The sequence below is a fragment of the Dama dama genome, chromosome 5 (genome assembly GCF_033118175.1).
Source record: "Dama dama isolate Ldn47 chromosome 5, ASM3311817v1, whole genome shotgun sequence".
In the NCBI taxonomy this organism is placed as follows: domain Eukaryota; kingdom Metazoa; phylum Chordata; class Mammalia; order Artiodactyla; family Cervidae; genus Dama; species Dama dama.
This window is the reverse complement of record NC_083685.1, coordinates 918572-937843: the sequence shown is the minus strand read 5'-3', so window position 1 is coordinate 937843 and position 19272 is coordinate 918572. Positions and strand designations below refer to the sequence as shown.

The 19272-nt window shown below is 56.5% G+C and overlaps 2 protein-coding genes across 4 annotated transcripts in view; one reads left to right on the top strand and one right to left on the bottom strand.

Moving 5' to 3' along the window:
- The window catches only part of PI4KA (phosphatidylinositol 4-kinase alpha), a 62705-nt gene extending 55483 nt beyond the window's left edge, over positions 1-7222 (bottom strand). For all 3 annotated transcript variants that reach the window (XM_061141377.1, XM_061141378.1, XM_061141379.1), the window contains exon 1: positions 7071-7222. In XM_061141377.1, coding sequence (XP_060997360.1) covers positions 7071-7214 — 144 coding nt within the window. In that variant the 5' untranslated portion in view covers positions 7215-7222. The remainder of the gene's footprint in view (positions 1-7070) is intronic.
- Positions 7223-7472: 250 nt separating this feature from the next.
- SNAP29 (synaptosome associated protein 29) lies at positions 7473-18904 on the top strand. The gene is made up of 5 exons (XM_061141376.1): positions 7473-7874; positions 12428-12624; positions 13633-13718; positions 14966-15064; positions 16126-18904. Exons 1-5 carry the CDS (start codon positions 7638-7640, stop codon positions 16281-16283), a joined length of 777 nt encoding a protein of 258 aa, XP_060997359.1. The 5' UTR covers positions 7473-7637; the 3' UTR covers positions 16284-18904.
- The last annotated feature ends 368 nt before the right edge of the window (positions 18905-19272 follow it).

Genomic DNA, 19272 nt, shown 5'->3' with positions numbered 1-19272 from the left:
AAAGGTGCCTATGACAATTTTGGCAGGTTAACAAATCAGCTCCCTCAAGCCTCAGCTTTCTCAGGTACAAAAGAACAAGGTGAGAGATTTTTGCAGTGAAATCCTGTGAGCTGAGAACTCCCACCTGCAGCCCTGAGGGCACGGCAGGAGGTGGACATACCTTCCCGCCATAAAACTGGAAAACGGGCAGATACGTGAAACCAACGGTTTCATACACTGGACTGAGGGCTGGGGAGGGAGGCACCGAGGTGAGCCCTGCGGCTGCCCCGGACTCCTGCCAGAACACGCACCCCAGGCCACAGAGCAGGTCACACTGGTCTCACGAGGCTGCAGAGACAGGAACGGGTAAAGCGGCTGGGGAGCCCGGAGAAAAGGGCGCTCAACAGCAAGATGCTCCACAAATCCGACTCGCTGATGCATGCACTAAGACAGCCCAGGATAGGGTCATACCCCGAGAAGTGGGACAAAAATCAGGCAAGGAGCTGGGAGCTGAACAGTTCCAGGCCCTCGGAGAGCTGGGAGGAGCCTGGGCCCCTTCCAGCCAGAGCAACAAGCCGGCAAAGTGTTCCATGGAGAACCTGCAGGGCCACTCCTTGGCAGGGGAGTCAGTGTCCCTGTGGCAAAAGCTATTTGAGATCCGCCCTAACCAAGTTTAAAACCAGCTCTGCAAGAGATGCAGGGAAAGCACCTGAGAAATTCAACACTGTTCTGGATAAAACCCCTCCACAAACTAGGAAGGTGAGGGAGCGTTCTCAGCCTGTTGAGAGCCCACAGTTGGGGCTCCCTGCTGCTTCCATGGTGAAGAATCCGCCTCGCAGTGCAGGCCATGTGGCTTCTATCCCTGGTTAGGCTGCAAGGCAACTACGCCCGTGGGCTCTAGAGCCCCTGCTCTGCAACAAGAGAATGTTCCCAGTGTTCACCATAAATCAGTTATACCATTTACACCATGTACTTTTCCTTCATGGCACCTGTTAGCATTTCACATGTTTACTTGCAGTTTTTTAATGCTGGTTTGTCTCTCTCCACGGTAAGCCCCATGACAGCAAGACTGTGCCCATTTCTCTGCCTCTCCAGGGCACCCCTCGAGGCCTGGCACAGGGCCTGGCCCTCCACAGGTGCTCCAAGACCCTGTGGGAATGAATGGTGGACGATGCCAGCGTCTTTTGCTTTCACCATGGTGAACCCTCGGGCAGCCCAAATCCCAGCTTCCGGACCAGCTCTGAACAGAGATGCTCAGAAGAGAGGGGCTTCAGCAGCAGAGAGAGTCTCTCAGACTCAGTGAATACATCCAAGTGAGCCTGGAGTGGTTTTGCCTCAAACCTGTATTTATGCAGCAGGGCTTCATGCAACTGAAAGCTGTGCTCTGGCTGGTGTGGTCATGTGCACAAGAGGCCAAGCTCTTTTTCAGGAGAGAAGCAGGTAACAAGAATAAATATGTAAATAAGAAACCAGGAGAACAAGTGCACAAAAACATTTCAGCAACTAAACTCGACGATGGGACCAGCCGCTGGTGGAAGGGACTGGAGGCACCATTTCCAGCGAGTGCAGACCGCAAACACTGGCGGCAGAAGCGAGAATCCGCGGTGAGGAGTCAGAAATAGAACATTTCTGCCCTCTGGGGGAGCGGGCGGTGGTGATGCACACCGCTCCTCAGAGAACCCAGGGCACCAACGAGGCAGCCATAAGCGCTTCCTCGCACAGACGCAGGCCCTCCCCCGGCTCCCCAGGCAGAAGCGGCCTCCATGTCTGGGAGCCCCAGGGAGGTCGCCTGCTCTCCTCTCCGTCTGTCTCCACTCTGCTCTTTCAGCAAATCCTGTTCCCACAGCAGGTTCTCCGCCTCCGCCATCTGAAATGCCCCCTCTCATCAGCCAGAGCTCTTAGCACTTGCAAACCCCATCATCCTCAAGGCCTCCTAGCCGTCCCCATGAAAAACCTCGGCTGAGGGTAAACTCCCAGCAAGTGCCTGCAGCACTTTATTGCTGTCTCAGGGCTCGGTTCACTTTATTACCTCCTATCACATTCTTCACAAACTGACCAAGAGCCACGAGGACAGAGTTTAGAGCCCACATTAGAAGTTATCTGCTCCTCTCCCCGCCCACAGCCCAGCAAAATACCAAACAGCCAAGTATCTTCCCAGAGGATTGTATTCCAAAGCCACAGGATTCACCACAGACTCCTCTCTGGACAGACACTGGCCAACCCGGCACCTCGGGCTGCTGCAACCGCAAAGGCAGTTGAGCTCGGGACCAAGCGCGCACCTGGGAGACCCAGAGCGCACCCGGCCAGGAGTCAGGACCCCAGCAGCAGGACTGCAGCGTGCAGAGAACGCGGAATTCAAGCTCCCACAGCCCAGAGAACGAGAACACGGCAACATCACACAGTCCGAGCACTTCTGCCTTGTGGGCTGTTTGCTTAACTCACGATATGACAGAGCCGACCACAGTCAAATATTATCTTGGGCTCAGAAGGATAAGCTACACTTTTATGCTTTCTGAGTTGGCAGGGAAACATGCAACAAAACCCAACCCTGTGAAGCTATAGATAAACCAGTATAAGGTGTCTTACCAATGCTATCACAACTACGCAGAACCTTCTGGAAACAGGTGGGCAGTAAACATTAAGACTCATCTATGATGTAACACAAGGACATAATTCAGAAGAAGATAAAATGCTAGGTGTACAAACATGCTGTTTCACAAGGAAAAACCAGAAAGTCTAAACAGAGAAATGCCTAAGTATGGTTCATCAATGCAAAAAAAGGATGTGCCACCATCAAAACAATAACCATCGGCTACTTTTGCAAAAACAAACAATAAAGTGCACATGGCTATACATGGTTAAAGACTAAAAAGAGCTTTAGGACATGACAGTGCTGATGGCTTCATGGGCTGGGCTGGGCTGGGCCAGGCCCAAATATTCATATATTGACATCCAAATGCCCAGGTACCTAAGAAGGAGACTGCATTTGGACACAGATCATGGAAGAGGTGATTAAGTTAAAATCAGGTGATTAGGGAAGGCCAGTCCTACCAACTGGACTGGCTTCCTTCTAAGCAGGGGGGATTAGGACACAGAGAACAGAGGAAGATCACGTGAAGACATATGAGAAGACGGCGGTCTGCGCGCCAGACAGAGAGGCTTCCAGAGAGACCACCCCTGCTGACACCTTCATCTGGCCTTCCAGCCTCCAAACTGCGAGAAAAGTCACTTCTGGGTGTTTAAGCCACGGTGGGTGGCACTTCGTTATAGCAGCCCCAGCAAACTAATACAGTTAACGTGGCCTAATTACAGGTGAAGATTTTTTTCTTCTTCCAAGTACTTCCTAAAACGTTTCAGAGCTGACTCACCAACACCGGCTCCAGCGACATGAACACCCTCTGCCGAAGCCCATTCTCTCCTCTCCCTCAGTGGTTTTCTTTTAACGCGGCTTCACAAAGGAAAGGGAGCGAGAGGGGAAGACTTTTAGCTTCGTGAGGCTGAAGAAATGCCAACTGCAGGACCTTCCCTCCACAGCAGAGCACTCTAGAGGACAGCCTGGACCACCGTGAACTGCAGAGAGCCCCCCGTCCTCAGCTCCTGGCCACACCCTCCCCCCACGTGCCACCCAGAGCACACCTGCCAGCAGGGAGGGTCTGGCCCGTCCCGAGCGCTGCAGGCCAGGCCCTTTAAATGCCGGGTCAGCTAGCTGAACACCCCGAGATTCTAGCACTCTGAGGAAGAGCCGCAGGGAAGGATCTGAACCCAGCTCCCTGAGGGCGGGAAGAGGGGCGGGAGGGCTGCGCAGGTCTGCCCAGAGCTCCCCACGTTCCGGGCTTGGGGTCTGCGAGTATGGCACAGGCCAGGTGAGAAGAGACAGGAGCGGGTCCCCTGACGTCCCGGGTACAGAGAAGTGTGACACAGGGCACAGGTGGCAGGAGGAGGTGGCACTCGGCAACCCTCTCGAGACAGGCAGGAACCCGGAAAGTGGAGCGAAAAGATGGGCGGGCACATGGAAACCAGAGCTGGATGCGCTGTAGACAGGACTTGCTCTCTTCGTTTCTCTTCTCTCCTCTCTCTCCCAGAGGCAGAGGGCTGGGGCCTGAGTGGGCCTCACAGGAGCCCTTGGAGGTGGGCTGCAACCCTCAGGCTGGGACTAGAAGTATGGGACTAGAATTATGTCTTTCTACAGTCCTAGAAGCAGCCTAGCAGGAAAAGGTCAAAGCTCAGATAAGAATCTGAGAATAGAGGCCAAGAGCCCTTGGGTCTGGTCACCAGACCCAGGACACAAGAGCACCCAGGGGACACAGAGCAAAGCTGACTTGTTGCTGGTCACCTGAGCAACAAGTCAGGAGCTTTTCATTCACCTGACATGACGATCAATACACGTTTTCTGGATGAAAGAGCAAACTAAGGAATTAAGGACAAGCAAAACGCACTGTCTCAGGACAGGCCTTGCTTCACCGCCTGCGTGAGGGTGGGTGAGTGGAGTACGTCACCCCTCCCCCCGGGGCACGCCGAGGGACAAAGACAGGGCACGCTGAAGCTGCGTCCCCAACGCGTCCCAAGGCCGCGAGAAGCACGGCAGGCTGCCGAGCACCTGTGTCTGAGCCCAGACGGCGAGTCCAGCTCAGAAAGCAGCCTTCCTTGGGCGGACCCTATCTGTACCAGGTCCCACACAGTCCTCTGCCCTCTCTGGAAAAAAGGAGAGAGAAGTGAAGACAAAGAAATGGGAGGGGAGGGTTTCAACACTCACCTCTCCCTGTAAGTCTCCACTTTCTTAGCCCAGGTGGGTATTCAGAAACTCCTCTATTCTTAAGAACCTCGAGAATCCTTCCCTCAGGAATGCGAAGGGCTTCTCATCCACCATTTCAAGTAGGGGAATGGAGCGATCAGGCACACGGTGCCTGAGAGCAGGGCTGAACAGGAACAGTGATCCGGGGTATAACCGAATCTCAGGATGGTAGAAGAGGACAGAAGGAATTCACAATATCCAATGGAATCAGCCACAAGACCTTTCTCCAGAGAAAGAGGTAGGAAAAAGGTCGCACACACACAGGTGTCCTCACAACTAAATGTCACACAGTGAAAAGGTCTCATCAAGTACAGCTAGAGTCTGGAGAAAGCCGTGCAGGGGCTTCCTCTGCGCTCCCTCGTCTGAGGGTGCACCCCAAGCACGCTCCCCTCACAGCAGTAAGCAATGCGGTAACACAGGAGCAAGGTTCGTGCCAAGGTTTTTCCTGGGGGCTGGACACTTAAGCACTGCCTGCCTAGAAAGTAGGTGCTCAACAGAAACCACGCTGCTTATGCGGAGTCAGACACAGTGAACCATCCTTATCAGCTAGGGAATGAAGGGACAGACAGTTCAACTACAAAGCTCCCCACACCAGCCAAGGGCCAACTTCCTAAGCAGACCCTTCTGAAGACAGCAGTCCCGGTGGCTTGCTGTTAACTCTTTCCTGCAGTGGTTTGTAAATGAGGCAGAGACACAGAAGGCAGAGTAAGAGATGGTTAAGGAGCCTACCAACCTGAAAGCTACATTATTTAATTGTAACACATTCTGTAATCTTGACAACAGCAACCTTAGGGTAAGAGACAAAGCTATTAACAACAAAGTCACAGTTACAGGAGGTCCCTACGATGGGCGAAGAAGGCTGAAGCAGGAGAGCTAAGCTGAGAGTGCATCTTTCAGTTACTGAGTGGGGAAGCGTGTTGCCTTTGCAAGAGCCCCAGGACACCCTCCTTCAAGATCATCCAATTCGCTGCACCCCCTTCTCCGAGTCCAGCAAGCAAACTTCTGACAGCAGTCTTGGTCCTCCTCCTAGGAAGAGAATGCGCTGACCAGCTGGCACAGATCTGACTTCATGAACCAGGGATGTGGTCCACCAGTCAGGCTCATGAAATGACAACAGGGACCGTTCATTAGGCACCCAGGTCTACGCGAGTCATTCTGCGGATCCTCCCAAGTCTCTCATCAAGTGTTTTGTATTTTGCAGGAAAAAGCAGAGAACCAGACTGGTGAACTGAGCTGCCCAGAGTCACACTACCGGAAGTGAATGACACAGGATTAAAATCCAGGTGGTCTTATCTCTACAACCCATATTCTTTCCGTTCGATTACACTCCTTCTCTGACTGAGAAGCCAGGCTGGCATCAGTTTCCCAAGACCCGCTCCCCCTGTGAGTCTGAGAATCTACAGGAGTCAAGGAAGACCCAGGTCACTCTGTCCAAGTGCCTGCAACAGCCCTTTAGCTTCATCCGTCCCCAGAGCCACAAAACCACCCCCAACCGCTCTTCTACTGTTGGATACGGTTCTTTCCACCCGCCAGGAAGCCGGGGAAGAGTCATGTCATCCTCTTCATCCTCACACCCGGTGGCGGAGGAAAGCTGTCCTTCACTGAGCACCTACGTGGGCCAGACACCTTCTCCTCGAACTCATCTAACGCTCAAGAACTTCGTGTCACAGATGAGGACACCAGAGGCTCTGAGTGTTGAGGTCACCTGTCCAAGAAAACCTCCAGTAACGGTGCGAGAACCTTCCCGTTCAAAAGGTTGCATCTCCGCCACCATCGCAGGCACCCTCGGGGCTTCGTTTCAAGTCCTCCCAAGATAAGGAACCCCCGGGCTGAGCTCTGCGGTCCAACACCCTCTTCTCAGCCGGTCTAACGCCCCCTCTTGCCGCAGAGAAAAACATCGCGCAGCGGGTCCACGTCTCAGAGACGCTGCTCCGCCGGCCCTTCGCCGAGGGCAACGCGCCGAGAAGCGCCCCTGCCCCGCGGGCGGCATCGCCCCAAGGTCACGGAACATCGCGGCGAGGCGGGGAGCCGCCCGCCGGGGTCACCAGGCAGCCCCGCGCCTCAGCCCGCCCGGATCTCCGGGCCCCGCCCGCGCCCGCCGCACGGGCCTCGGACTACCCCCCGCCCCGACCACTCCAGCCGATGCCCCGGCCCGCGGCCCCTCGCCGCGCTGGCTCCTCACTCACGAGCCCCCGGCGTCTCCGGCCGCCGGGCCCCCTCGGCCTCCCTCAGACCTCCGCCCCGCCTCCCGCGCCGAGGGCCCCTCCTCCTGTCAGCCCGCGCCCCGCAGCCAAGCTACCTTCTCCAGAGATGCCGGTCTCTGCACAGCCAGGGAGCGGGCCAGCGACAGGACAGTGTTGAAGTAGAAACCCCGCGAGGCGCCGGCGCCGGAGCCCGAGCCGAAGCCGCCGCCGCCTCCCCGGGCCGCGGCCGCCGCCATCATCGCGAAGCGGCGCCGCCCGCCGGCTTCCCGCACTCGCCCGCGAGCGCCCGGACGCACGGCGCAGGCGCGGCCGCATCCGGCTGCCCCGCCACGTGACCTCTCGGTTGCCGACGCCGGCGGGGCGTGGCCTCGGGCGGATCCACCACCGAGGGGGGAGCCAGGAGCCGCTCGGCCGGCTACTGCACGGCGCGTGACGGGCGTGAACCTCCCCGCCGCGGGGCACGATGGTCGATTCCGGGGGCGGGGCCTCCGCGCGCCACAGGCGGAAGCAGCTCGCGAGGCGCTTGAGGCAGGCTGGCGGACGCTTCCTCAGGCCTTCGGCAAGGTGGCGGCGGCGGCGTCCTCCTCCCCGCGACTCAAGCGTTCACCTCGCCTCGACCGCACCAGACTCCTCCCGCCCGTCCCGGGCCGAGCGCCGGCGCCATGTCAGCCTACCCACGGAGCTACAACCCGTTCAACGAGGACGCGGAGGACGAGGACGCCCGGCCGGCGCCGTGGTCGGACAGGCGCGACCTCGCGGACGGGCCCGGCGCGCCCACCGACCGGCAGCAGGCCCTGCGGCAGGAGGCTCTGCGCCGGGCCGAGGCCACGGCCGCCAGCACCGGCAGGTCCCTGTCGCTCATGTACGAGTCCGAGAAGATCGGGGTCGCCTCCGCCGAGGTGAGTGCGCTGTCTCCGGCGGTGCGGGAGCTCGCCCGGTCAGCCAGGACGGGTCGTGAGCTCTGGTGACCGGACGGTCGGTAACAGTCTGTCAGCGACGGTAAGAGACGCTGTCTTCACGCCCGTAGGGGCAGTTTGCTCCCGGCGATCTCTGGAGTTTAGTCCGCTGGAGTGTTGTTGTTTTTTCCTACTTGTTGTCGAGAGGCATGTCCACGCTGTCCGGTTCAGGTAAGTAGAGACTCTGGACAGCAGAGCCCGGGTTAGGGACGTGGAGTGTCTGTTCCTTTTACACGTCTCCTGGGCAGAGGCCAGGACCCGGGGGCTTCAGCCCTTCTTCCTGCGCCTATGGTGTCAAGCATCCGAGGAGATGGGTCTTTGGGTTCTTTCTGGCACCGAGCGCCTCTCCAGCTCGCCGGAAGGGGAGCAGAGGGGTCTTGTCTGCCTGGACGCTGCTGAGTGCCCCAGAGTCCGAGTCGGGTCGAGTCTCCAGGCCCTTAGGTTTCCTTGCCCATCCCAGCCAAGGCGTCCTAGCCATACAGGTGCGGGTCTGTGACTCTCAGCGGCGCCAGCTCACCTGTCCTCCTCCTCCGCATCCATAGGTGGTTTCAGAGGTGTTAGGACCTTGGGTGAGAGCTGTTGTTTCTTAGCCACTGCAGTTCTCGCCCCAGCCCACTAATGAAACGCTGAGATTGGGCCTTATTTTTAAATGTTCTTAAGAATGTAATAACAAAAAAGTTATTGCTATATCAGCTGAAAGTAGTTAACTTTAAGTATTTGTAGCTCATTGTTTTTCTCACTGCGTTTCTTCATAATTTTCTCTTTTGGCACACTTCCCTCAGAGCTGGTCACTTGCAGTCTCTTAGGATTTTGAGGTCCATCCCAGCATTCTCCCACTGCCACTTCCTGTTGCCATATCCTTAATTGGCCCATCCTGCCTGTCTTTAGCCTCGCTAAGGGAGTTTATCTTGTGTTTGTTGGATTCCTATGTTGGAATCTAAATAGAAAGTGTTGACTTACATTTGGGAGGATTCCCTGAGGTCTTAGGGCCCAGGTGGAAGGGTCGCATGGTTAAAGGGCCCAGGCCCAAGAATGTCAACAGAAAACTGTTTAAAAAGGCCTCTCTGACAACTAAGAACAGGTGAAGTAGGAAGCCAGAGGAACAAGAAGAATACCGAAGCAGAGGAGACCTTGGAATCTGACTTCTATGGCTCAGGTGTAGATGAGAGGAGGAGGGACGTTCCTGAGGGAGAGAGGAGCCAAGTTGCACACTGGCCAGGCCCTGCAGCTCCAGGGCTCCTGAGCAGGGAAGTGCTGCCCGGGGAGCTTCCAGGAAAGGGCCTGGAGGAGGAGCTTGGGACCTGGTGCAGTCAGAGGGAAGGTCGGGAGTGCCAAAAACACAGGGACTGTGGGGACAGGCCCCATGCCACCCCCCAGGGTCCTTCTCTCCAATGATGGGGACCATGAGAGCAACGACAGAGCGGCTCCTCAGGCCGTGAGGCTTGACCTGGCCAAGCCAGGTGTTGTCCAAGAGGTGCAGCGTGATGGGGACTGGGCAGGTGCCAGGCTCTGTCATCATGTTATCACACACTGACACTGCCCAGGGCTGAATCATTTCTCATTCATCGGCTCTCGGAAGCAGGACCGGTCAGCACCCCCCACACCACCCCACCCCACCCCATACTCTCCAAGTGTTCTAAATCTCTCTCATCACTCTTTTATTTTCCTGGGAGGTGGGGTGAGCTCTGTCCCAGCTGATCCAAATCACCTGATCCACTAACCTCCCGACTCTGATGGGAACCCACCACATACCCAGCACTGAGACATGTCACAACAGGACACAATTTTTGAAGGGTTGAGACTTGACTTTTTTAGGTCAGGAAGGTCATAATTAAGGCCCAGTGTGGCAGCAGCGGGAAAGTCACTCAGGTCACCTCTCAAGGGAGAACTGCCCTTCTCGTGAGGAACCTGCAGGGGTCCCCTCTCAGGGAGGCGATCACCTCGGGTCCTGACCCCAGAGGACTGAGGCAAAGTGGGCCGGCCTGAGGAGCACCGTCCAGAACCACAGAGACTTGTGGGCCACCCGACTCTCTCCTTCACAGGCACGCTTTGTTTCTTCTCTTTTCCTGAGTTTTAATTTCTGTGACAATAATCCAGTCGTAGCCTTCAAAGCAGAGGACATGTGGAAGGCTGCAAAGGCTCCTCCCACCCCGCCTCCCCGCTCCCAGCCACTTACTTCTGCCCCTTCTGTGTCCCTGTGGAGGGATTCTATGTGTGAAGATACACTTGTCATCATTTCCCTTTTTTTTCTTTTTTAATTTTAACTTGAGCAGAAGTGTTCTGTATGTTCTAGATGGCACATTGTTTAGCAGGGTGGAGGGCATTTCTCTAGCAACATGAGACCTGCTGCTTTTCCCACCCTGCCGCCTGTAGAATCTTAGTTCCCCACCAGGGATCAAACCCAGACCCAACAGTGGAAGCACAGGGTCCTAACCACTGAATCGCCAGGGAATTCCCGCACTCTCTGTACTCTGGGCTGTGTCGTGGTCCCTCTAGTGGATGACCTGTGTCTCTGCAGCCAGTCCCCTGATGCCGGGCCTTTGCCTGTTTGTGTCCCACGTGGACACAGTCTTTGTGAGCCCTTTCACCACCCTGGCCAGGGAGACTGCCTGCCCTGCTCTGGCCACTGACGTTTTGTGGGGCCCGGGTCTCAGTTCACGTTGATGGTCTGAGTCCATCAACAAACGCTGGACCAGGGCCTGAGTGGCCAGCATGGTAGCATCGGCAGAAAGGGAGTTGGGGAGAGGCCTGCAGGAGACCATGTGCAGATGTGGAGCTGGGCCACTGAGAGCATCACGGCCAACACCCCGCTGAGAGCATCCTGGCGCGGCCAGCACACCTGCACACAGTCTCCTGCAGGCCCCTCCCCTCAGTGGTGTCTCTCCACACTCGACAGTCACCAAAGCCCCACTGGGCATTCGACTCAGAGAGGTGGGCCCAGGAGGACATCTTTCTAGTCTGGGAACAGAGGCCATCTCTGCTGTCTGTCTTGGGGGCTCCATGACTTAGAGGACTCCCTCATCCTCTGGGCAGACCCTCCCACTCTCCAGGTGAGGGCGATCCTAACCAGAGGCTCCCCTCCAAGGGAGCCTGGGCTGGTTCTGATGTGGCCGGAGTTCTTCGCACAGGCCTGTCCTGAAGCAGAAGCTGATGGAGAGTGGCAGACAGCTGCTCAGCTGGGTGATTCCCAGTTGGTTTCTGACTGTGGAGGAGGAACTGTGTCGTGCTCAGCCTTCTGCTCCCACACTTGCCAGCATAGTGGCCCTCCATGTAATAGGTACTTCCCAAATAGCTGGCAGGTGAGCAGGTGACCCGGCTGGGGGGGGAGGGATGCAGGAAAAAGGATGACCTGAGCCGTGTGGCTCTGGAGGAAGTAGATCTCTTCTGGATTTATTACTTTGTTGATTTTTTTTTTTTAAATACACTATTGATGATCGAATTGAAAACTTTTAGGATCAGGGAGGGACTTCCCTGGCGGTCCAGTGGTTAAGACTCCTCACTTCCACTGCAGGGGGCGCGGGCTTGATCCCTGGTGAGGGAACTAAGATCCCGTGTGCAGCATGGTGCGGCTAAAAGAAAGAAAAGTTCCAGGGTCAAACTTGCTGGCTCCCTAGCCATAAGGAGGCCCCTTGTGTGGCCAGGTTGTCATTGTCCCAGCAGGTCGTACATCACACGCCAGTACCATAGCAGCCGGCCGTGTCTGCTCCTCCTTCCTGGAATGTCCACTCGTGGCCTCCATGGCATCCAGGGGGACCTTGCTTTGCTGGGCAGGTGATGCACTTGGGAAGCCGAGGGGCTGTCTGCTCTCCAGAGGCCATGTTGGGGGTCCTGAAGACCACCCTCAGGTTTAATGTTCCCCTAGAAGGACTTATAGAATCGGCTGAGCTGTTATCCTCGCCGCTGTGGTTTGTTACAGCAGAAGGGTGCAGGTCAGCATCACCCAGAGGACAGGCTGGTAGGCAGAGTCTGGGAGAGCCAGCACAGGCTCCACCCGTGCTCTCCCCGAGGAGCTGTGCGCAGCCAGCACTTCCCTGGGGCGACGTGCGTCCTCCCCCGGCTCAGCTGCCCACCTGCCTCTCCAGATGTTGCGCCGTGTGGCTCAAGGTCCCACTGTAACCACGTTGCCTGCACAAACTGTCGGGCTGGCCTGAGGACTCAGGGACATCAAGTCACTCTTCAGGGTGGTCCAGGGCACAGGGCCAGACAGGGCCTTCCTGGGGAACACGCGGTGTAGGCAGCCAGACCTGCTGAACTAGCCGCCCATTGCCCCCCCCATCAGCCCCAGCATCCCGCACACAGCAGGGGGCAGCAGCCTGATGCCTATGCCCTGGTGGTTCTTGGCCACCTAGGAGGACTGACTCCTGCTTCTGCCGGGACAGAGTCCCGATTCTGTGTATGTTCCCCGGTATGCTGGCCAAGGGTTTAGGGAGGGCCTGCCTCTGCGGGTGACAGGGGGCTAAAGGGGGTGCAACACTGGGCCATCTCATCCTCCCCAGGAGCTCGTGCGCCAGCGAGGGGCCTTGGAGCGCACGGAGAAGATGGTGGACAAGATGGAGCAGGACCTGAAGACCAGCCAGAAGCACATCAACTCCATCAAGAGTGTGTTCGGAGGGCTTGTCAATTACTTCAGGTCCAAACCCACGGAGACCCCGCCTGCGCAGAATGGCATGCTCGCCCCCCAGCCCAGTGGCAGGTGAGCAGGCGCCTGGCCAGCCAGCGAGAAGCAGCAGAAGGGGGTTTGGTGCGAGTGGACAAGGCGTTCAGACCACTTCTTGTGCCTTAAAGGGCCCTAGGGACCCTGAAAGTCACCCACCGGGAGGCATTTGTCCTGAGGCACGTTGAAACAAGTGTTCTGCACTACTCCTGAGAGTGCGGACCCGACCGCAGTCCAGTCTGCCTACTGTGCATGAATTGGGTCCCTCTAAACTCCTGCTCCCAGTGGTTTGAAAGAGAATGTTCATTCTAACCAGTGTCGAGGTGACTTGCTTTCCAGCATTGTTGCTTTAAAAAGCCTTCACGTCAAATTTTCCCATGCCTAATCCAAGTTGCCCATTGATTATCACTTTAAAATTACAGATTATCTGCTTCAAATTTTGGCTAGAGATATGATAAAATCACATGTGCAATGTTGGCAGACATATAAATGTCAGGTACTCAAACATAAAAGAATTGAGTTTCTGCTAAAACAAGTGATCTGTGGTTTCTGTGTCAGGTTATTAGCTCTTTTATCATAAAAACAATTTCGCCATGATACAGAAAATCTACACCCTGCCTACTGTAACACAAAACTTTTAGGTTGCTCTGCTTACTCAGTGTTTTCATAGTTGGCATCAGGACATCCAGGCTACCCTGGTTCCTCAGTGGTAAGGAATCTGCCTGCCAATGCAGGTGGTGCCAGAGACGCAGGTTCAGTCCCTGCATTGGGAAGAGCCCCTGGAGGAGGAAATGGCAACCCACTCCAGCATTCTTGCCTGGAGAATCCCATGGACAGAGGAGCCTGGCAGGCTGCAGTCAGTGTGGTTGCAAAGAGTCAGAGCGACTGAGTAACTCGACAACGACAGTCAGACCACTCATTTGTAGTTTGGTCAGAGGAGGCATTTGCCTTTCTCACACGGGTGCTGCTGGGAAGACTGACTGCACCATCACAAGTGGTTCTCCTTTCCTCTGAAAGTTTTCTTTTTCTCTTAACTTTTATCTAAAGGTTGAAAGAGGCCATCAGCTCCAGTAAAGAGCAGGAGGCACAGTACCAGGCCAGCCACCCGAACCTCAGGAAGCTCCAGGACTCAGGTTTTCAGGGACACCTTGGGCCAGGGTGGGGCAGCAGGGCCCAGCGGCTCTCTCGGGGAGCTGGGGGTGGGCATTACTGCAGGGTTTGGCCCCTTCCCCCATGAAGAGAGCGATAAGGAAGTGGGAGCCTGGCCCGAGTAGCTCCCAGCTTTTCCGGCGGAGAAGCACCTTTGCTGAGTAGGCTGTGACCCCCAGGATGCCCTCGACCTAATGTCCAGGCCCCTGGAATATTCTGGGTCATGTGGCAAAGGGGGCAGTGTGGTTGCCAAGTGGCTGGCCTCGTTGAGGGGAGTTGTCCTGGTTTTCCGACTGGATGCAGTGAAATCATAGAGGTTCTTTGCTCGTGGGAAGGGGGCAGAGGAGAGAGTGACGGCCCTCAGGACTGACTTCCCAGGGCTGGATGGGGCCAGGAGTCATTTCCCCTCCAGAGCCTGCGGGAGCACCGACCCTGCTGACACCTGGGTCTGAGCCCAGGGAGGCCTGGCTTGGACATCCACCATCCAGAATCGAGCACGGCTTGTGGTCGTTTGTTGGGGCGGCTAACGCAGCCCATGAGGCCCAGCCACTGGGCGAGGAGTACAGGATGGAAGGTGTTTTGTGTCAGATCGCCCCATTAATGTCAAATGACAGGCCCAGAAACGTCCCTTGTCTCAAGAGGAACTGAGGCCTCCTGGGGGCTCCTATGCACCCCAGAGAGCCAGGCGTGTCAGACACAACCAATCTGCAGGGTCTGGCAGAGGAGGGACCAGAGGGCGTCTAGGAGGTGAGAGCCTTGGAGGAAGCGGGTGAACACTCTGCCCCTGAGCAAAGAGAGACTGCGAGTCTAGCGAGAGCTGGCCCCCAGAGACAGCCTGAGGGCCAGGGCTTTTCCGTGTGTGCTCGGAAGGTTTAGAGAAGGCTTCCTGGGAGCAGACGTGTGTTATTAATGTTTCTTCTCCCACAGCCTGCTCGGGTTTGCACGGTGGGCACTCCATTGTACATCGTTACCTGTACTAAGTTCTTTGCTGAGCTTGAGGGCCAGGATCTGACCAGACCACCCTTACCTGGGGGTCTGTGATCTCAGAAGGGCTGCCCCAAGGAGACATCACCTTCCCCCACCTTCCGCATCCCCACCTGGCTCTCTCAGTGACCTCAGACCTGACCGCCTTAGGCCTTCCACCGACTGTACAGATTAAGATGAGTTTTATGAGGCGACTCTTCAAGGGCTGTCCGTTAACCATCCTCCCTGTGTCTCTTTATCAACCCAGACTTCGTCCCTGGAGGAGCCTGTTCAGCTCTGAGCTCCGAGGCCTACCCACGGAACCCGCATCTTCGCGCCTGTCACCAGAGGATCGACAGCAACCTCGGTGAGCCCAGAGTGCCACCGCCTCCACACTCACCTGTGCCGAGCCCCCGGGGTCTGCCCCCCACCCCACCCCACGGCTGCACAGCTCCCGGCCCCTTACCCCTTCTAGGGTCTGCCTGCCTGCCTCCGTCCCCACCTCTGGGCGGTGACAGCAGCAGGGACAGGGCCTGGGCTCTGCCCGCCCCCCTCCACCCGGCCCCACGCCCACCTGCTTCAGTTACCTTTTATCTGTAACTTAGTGAAGAGGCTACAGAGCATCCTCTTCTGTTTCCCCCGCTCTTTCCTGGTGAAAGGGCAGAGAGCAGCTCTGGGTGTGTCCCCCACTCGCTGTACGCGTGCTCACACTTGCACTCCTGTAGGCACACAAATGCACACACTCGCACACATATCTGCAGGCAAACGCGTGCACATGCTTGCACATACAGTCACAAAACCCATGAGGGAGCTTTACCTTCACCTGGACAGTCAGTCGGGTCAGGGCGCCCCTCCGCGGTTGGCACAGCCGCGGGGACCCCAGGGCCCTCGCTGGCCCCGCCCCGCTCACGGTCAGCGCTCTGTGCCACTCTGCTGACAAAGCCCTTTGTGTGCTCGAGGCTGACCGTGACCTGATGGGCACCTTTCCACTTAAGACGAATTGAGACTGGTTTTTACCACTTTTTGTGACAGAAAGGAAATACCTATTAAAAAGAGGAGTAAAGCCTGAGGTATGTCTCAGATGTGCTTCCAGGCGGGGACCTCCTGCGTGCGGCTCTGCATCTGCGCTTGACCCGCCGTCAGGTTTAAACACAGCTGGAAGTTGTGTGGCCCTGTGTGAATTTCTGGAAGAAACACCATGTCCATGTACGGACAGTGGGTCTCCCGGTGGGGGTCAGGAGGAGGGGTTTTCCAGCGACCACTTACTGCTTCTTCACTCGCACCTGTGTGTCTTGGAACCTGTAACCATTGCCCTGGCACCTGACCATCTCCCAGGAAGAGGGGCCGGTGACCACAGGGGGGCATCTGGGGTGCAGGTCCCGACGCCCTGACTTGGCTCAGGCCTGCGCATACCCTCCTGTCCCACAGATGAGCTGTCCGTGGGCTTGGGCCGGCTGAAGGACATCGCGCTGGGAATACAGACGGAGATTGACGAGCAGGACGACATCCTCGACCGCCTCACAAGCAAGGTGGACAAGCTGGACACCAGCATCACCAGCACCGAGAGGAGAGTGCGGCAGCTCTGAGGCGGCGGCGGACTGCTGGCCCACTGCAGCGAAGAGATTTCACAGGTCTTCTTTTAAACTCCTGAGAAACTTCACTTACTACTTCAAAATGTGATTTAACATGTGTTTGCAGATGTTGTAACAGTGTGGGTTTTGCAAGATTTTATTTAGAGCACGTGGGCCCCCCTTCCCTCAGGATCCTGACCGGAGAGCTATGGGCCGGGCGGCGGGCAGGCCGGCCAGAGTCTCCACGTGATGTGTGTCCCCCAGGCCGCCCACGGCAGAGCGCCAAGGGCCGCGAGACCCCAGGTTGCAGACGCTCCCCCGCCATGAGCCCATCGTGATGCTCCGAGCCCCAGGAGAGGCCCAGCGGCAGGTTCGGGGTGGAGGGGGTGTTTCATGGACAGACACCATCTCCTCCCCTCCCGTCCCCTGAACTCAGCAGGTGTTTGATTTCAGGAGGAGAAGGGGGTTCAGACCCGCCCTGCTCCCTGTGATGCCTGGAAACACACAGGGAGCAGGTGAGCCTGGGAGCGGGCTCAGGAACAGGTTCGACCCTGGCCCCAGGCTGCGTGGCTGGCCAGGCCCGAGCACACACGGGGCAGCCCCAGAGGTGCTCCGCCGAGCTCTCCGCCCTCGGGTCCCCTGGACCAGGCCCCCACGCAGCAGTGTGACTCCATGCCTGGGGTCCCCGGCCCGTCCAGGATGCCCACCCTCTCTCCTGGCACTGCTGGCCACACGCCTTGACTCATCACTTGGTTGTCTGCCCCCCAGTTTTAGGACTGGAATCCACACAAGACAGGCTGTGCCTAGAAGCATTTGGCTTTTTAAAAGCCCAGAGGTTATTCTAACCGGCCTAACATGTTCTTCTCATTTTATTAAAGAAGAAGAAGAATCATTTAAAAGCACTAATTAAAATTGATTTCTGAACTTAAATGATTTTGTGTTGGTACCTCCAACAAAATAATGGAAGGCACAAGGTCTTTTTAAACACAAATTGTTTAAAATGTTTTGAAGACAGTGAAAGGGACTGATTTTGATAAGACAGTGTTAGGTCAGAAACAGTGCCTTTCATCTTGAAACCTGGCCTGACAGTGACCTCACTGCTTAGGTTCAGTCACATGTAAACAAAGCCCCTTAAAGCACACAGACAGACCTGGAGGTCTGTCAGGGGCTGCAGCGAGGCCTCAGCACTTCGTAGTAGTTTGTATGTAAAAGTTCCACCCCTGACGCCCGACCTTCCTAAAAACACTGGCCACCTCCGAGGGTGACCACCTCTGCAAGTAGACAAGCTGTCATGTTGCAGGCGCCTCGTGAGGCTGACCCACATCACTGTATCACTGGGAATGTCCATGACGCAGTGGATGGTGACCCGATCCACGTCTGCTAACCTCCAGCGCGTCGTGGTCATTCTCCTGGTAACTGGAAAAAGGAAAAATGTTAAACATCCTCTCAGCCCACACTGAACCCATTCAGGGCGCCTCCAAGCAAAAAGGCTGCTTGGAAGCGTGACTGCAGCACCCAGCACCAGCCCTGGGTTTTCCTCCCCAGCGCCTTCCCCCGCGGGTGTTGGGGTAACTTCCCGCTCATCGCTCTCGACTATGGGCCCTTGGAGGTGAGTCGGCACACCTGGACCCAAGCTTCTGCAATGGCTCAGTAAACACGCAGAGGCCACTGCCAAACACTCAGCCTGCCTCTCGCATCATGGGGTTCTCTACTGACTCAAGGCAACGCAGCACCTTTGTGAGGCCGCTCTCCCCCGCCCCTGCCTTTTACCCCAAGCTGTGGAGGGAGGGTTGGCCTCACTCTTCTGGAAACGTCCCCCCACCACACATACACACGACCCGTGTGTCTGGTTCTGTTCTGGTTCGAGTCCCTTATTCTGAGGCCTGAGCCTCGTGCCCACCGAGGGCTAGTGGCTGCTGCTCCGCCAGCCGGCAGAGCCGCTCATGTTCCTGGAGAGCAGAGGAGGACCTCGGGGGCCTCCGGAATCCGCACGTGTCGGGACACGCAGAAGTTGAGGAGAAGTGAAGTCTGCCCTCCGGACGCACATGTCGGGAGTCACGGGGGTGCTGGGCCAGGGCCGCTGCCTTGCCACGAGGGGTCCGAAAGACAGATGTGGATTTCCACAGTCCATCTGGAAACACACTGTGCCTTCCGAAGAGTGACTTTCCTGACTCGCTGGCTCCACGTCACGCGTGCTGCAGACTTAGAGGCAGTCTCCTCCAGGGCGGCATTCTGACCCTGGGCTGTAGTGGCTTCTGGGCATCTTTTCTGCGTCCTGTGGCCCAGGAGACCGCACTTAGCGTGGACGGCAAGAGGGAGAGTGTGTCTTTGTCTCGCTTTCTCTGAGTTCTCTTTGTGAATAACGTGATTCTAAGCGTACACTACACCAGTTTAGTGGAAATCTTATAGTTTGCCTCCGTGAGCCTTTTCTGAAGAGTTGAAGTTACCGGTGTTGTTAAGCGTCTCCTGCTCTGATGAGTGAAATGTCTTAAGTACAAATGACGAGCGAGTCGTTCAAAGCGCGCCCGAGCGGGGCTCCTGCTCATGGTCTGTGTCAGAGTAGCTCCCGGGCTTCATGCCTTCAACTCAAAAAATGGCCATAGTCCTTGAAATAAAATGTGATTTTTTTAATCAGACTCTGCCTCCTGTGGTGGGGACTGGGGGCGGGGGTTGGGGGGTGATTTCCTGATGGTCCAGTGGTTAAGAATCCCACTTCCAGTGCAGGGGACGCAGGTTCCATCCCAGGTCGGGAAACTAAGGTTCATACCATGTGGCCAAACATAAGGGGAAAAAGAAGTCGCTGAGAGTATAAATCGTAAAAGTTCTCATCAGAAGAAAAAAATGGAGGGTGGAGAGGGGGATATATTGAGAGCAGGGATTAAAAAAATAATAATAATTGAGGGACTTCCCCGTAGCTAAGACTACTCCCAATGGAGGGGGCCTGGGATCAAATGATCCCTAGTCAGGGAACTAGATCCCACATGCTGCAAATAAAGATCTCACC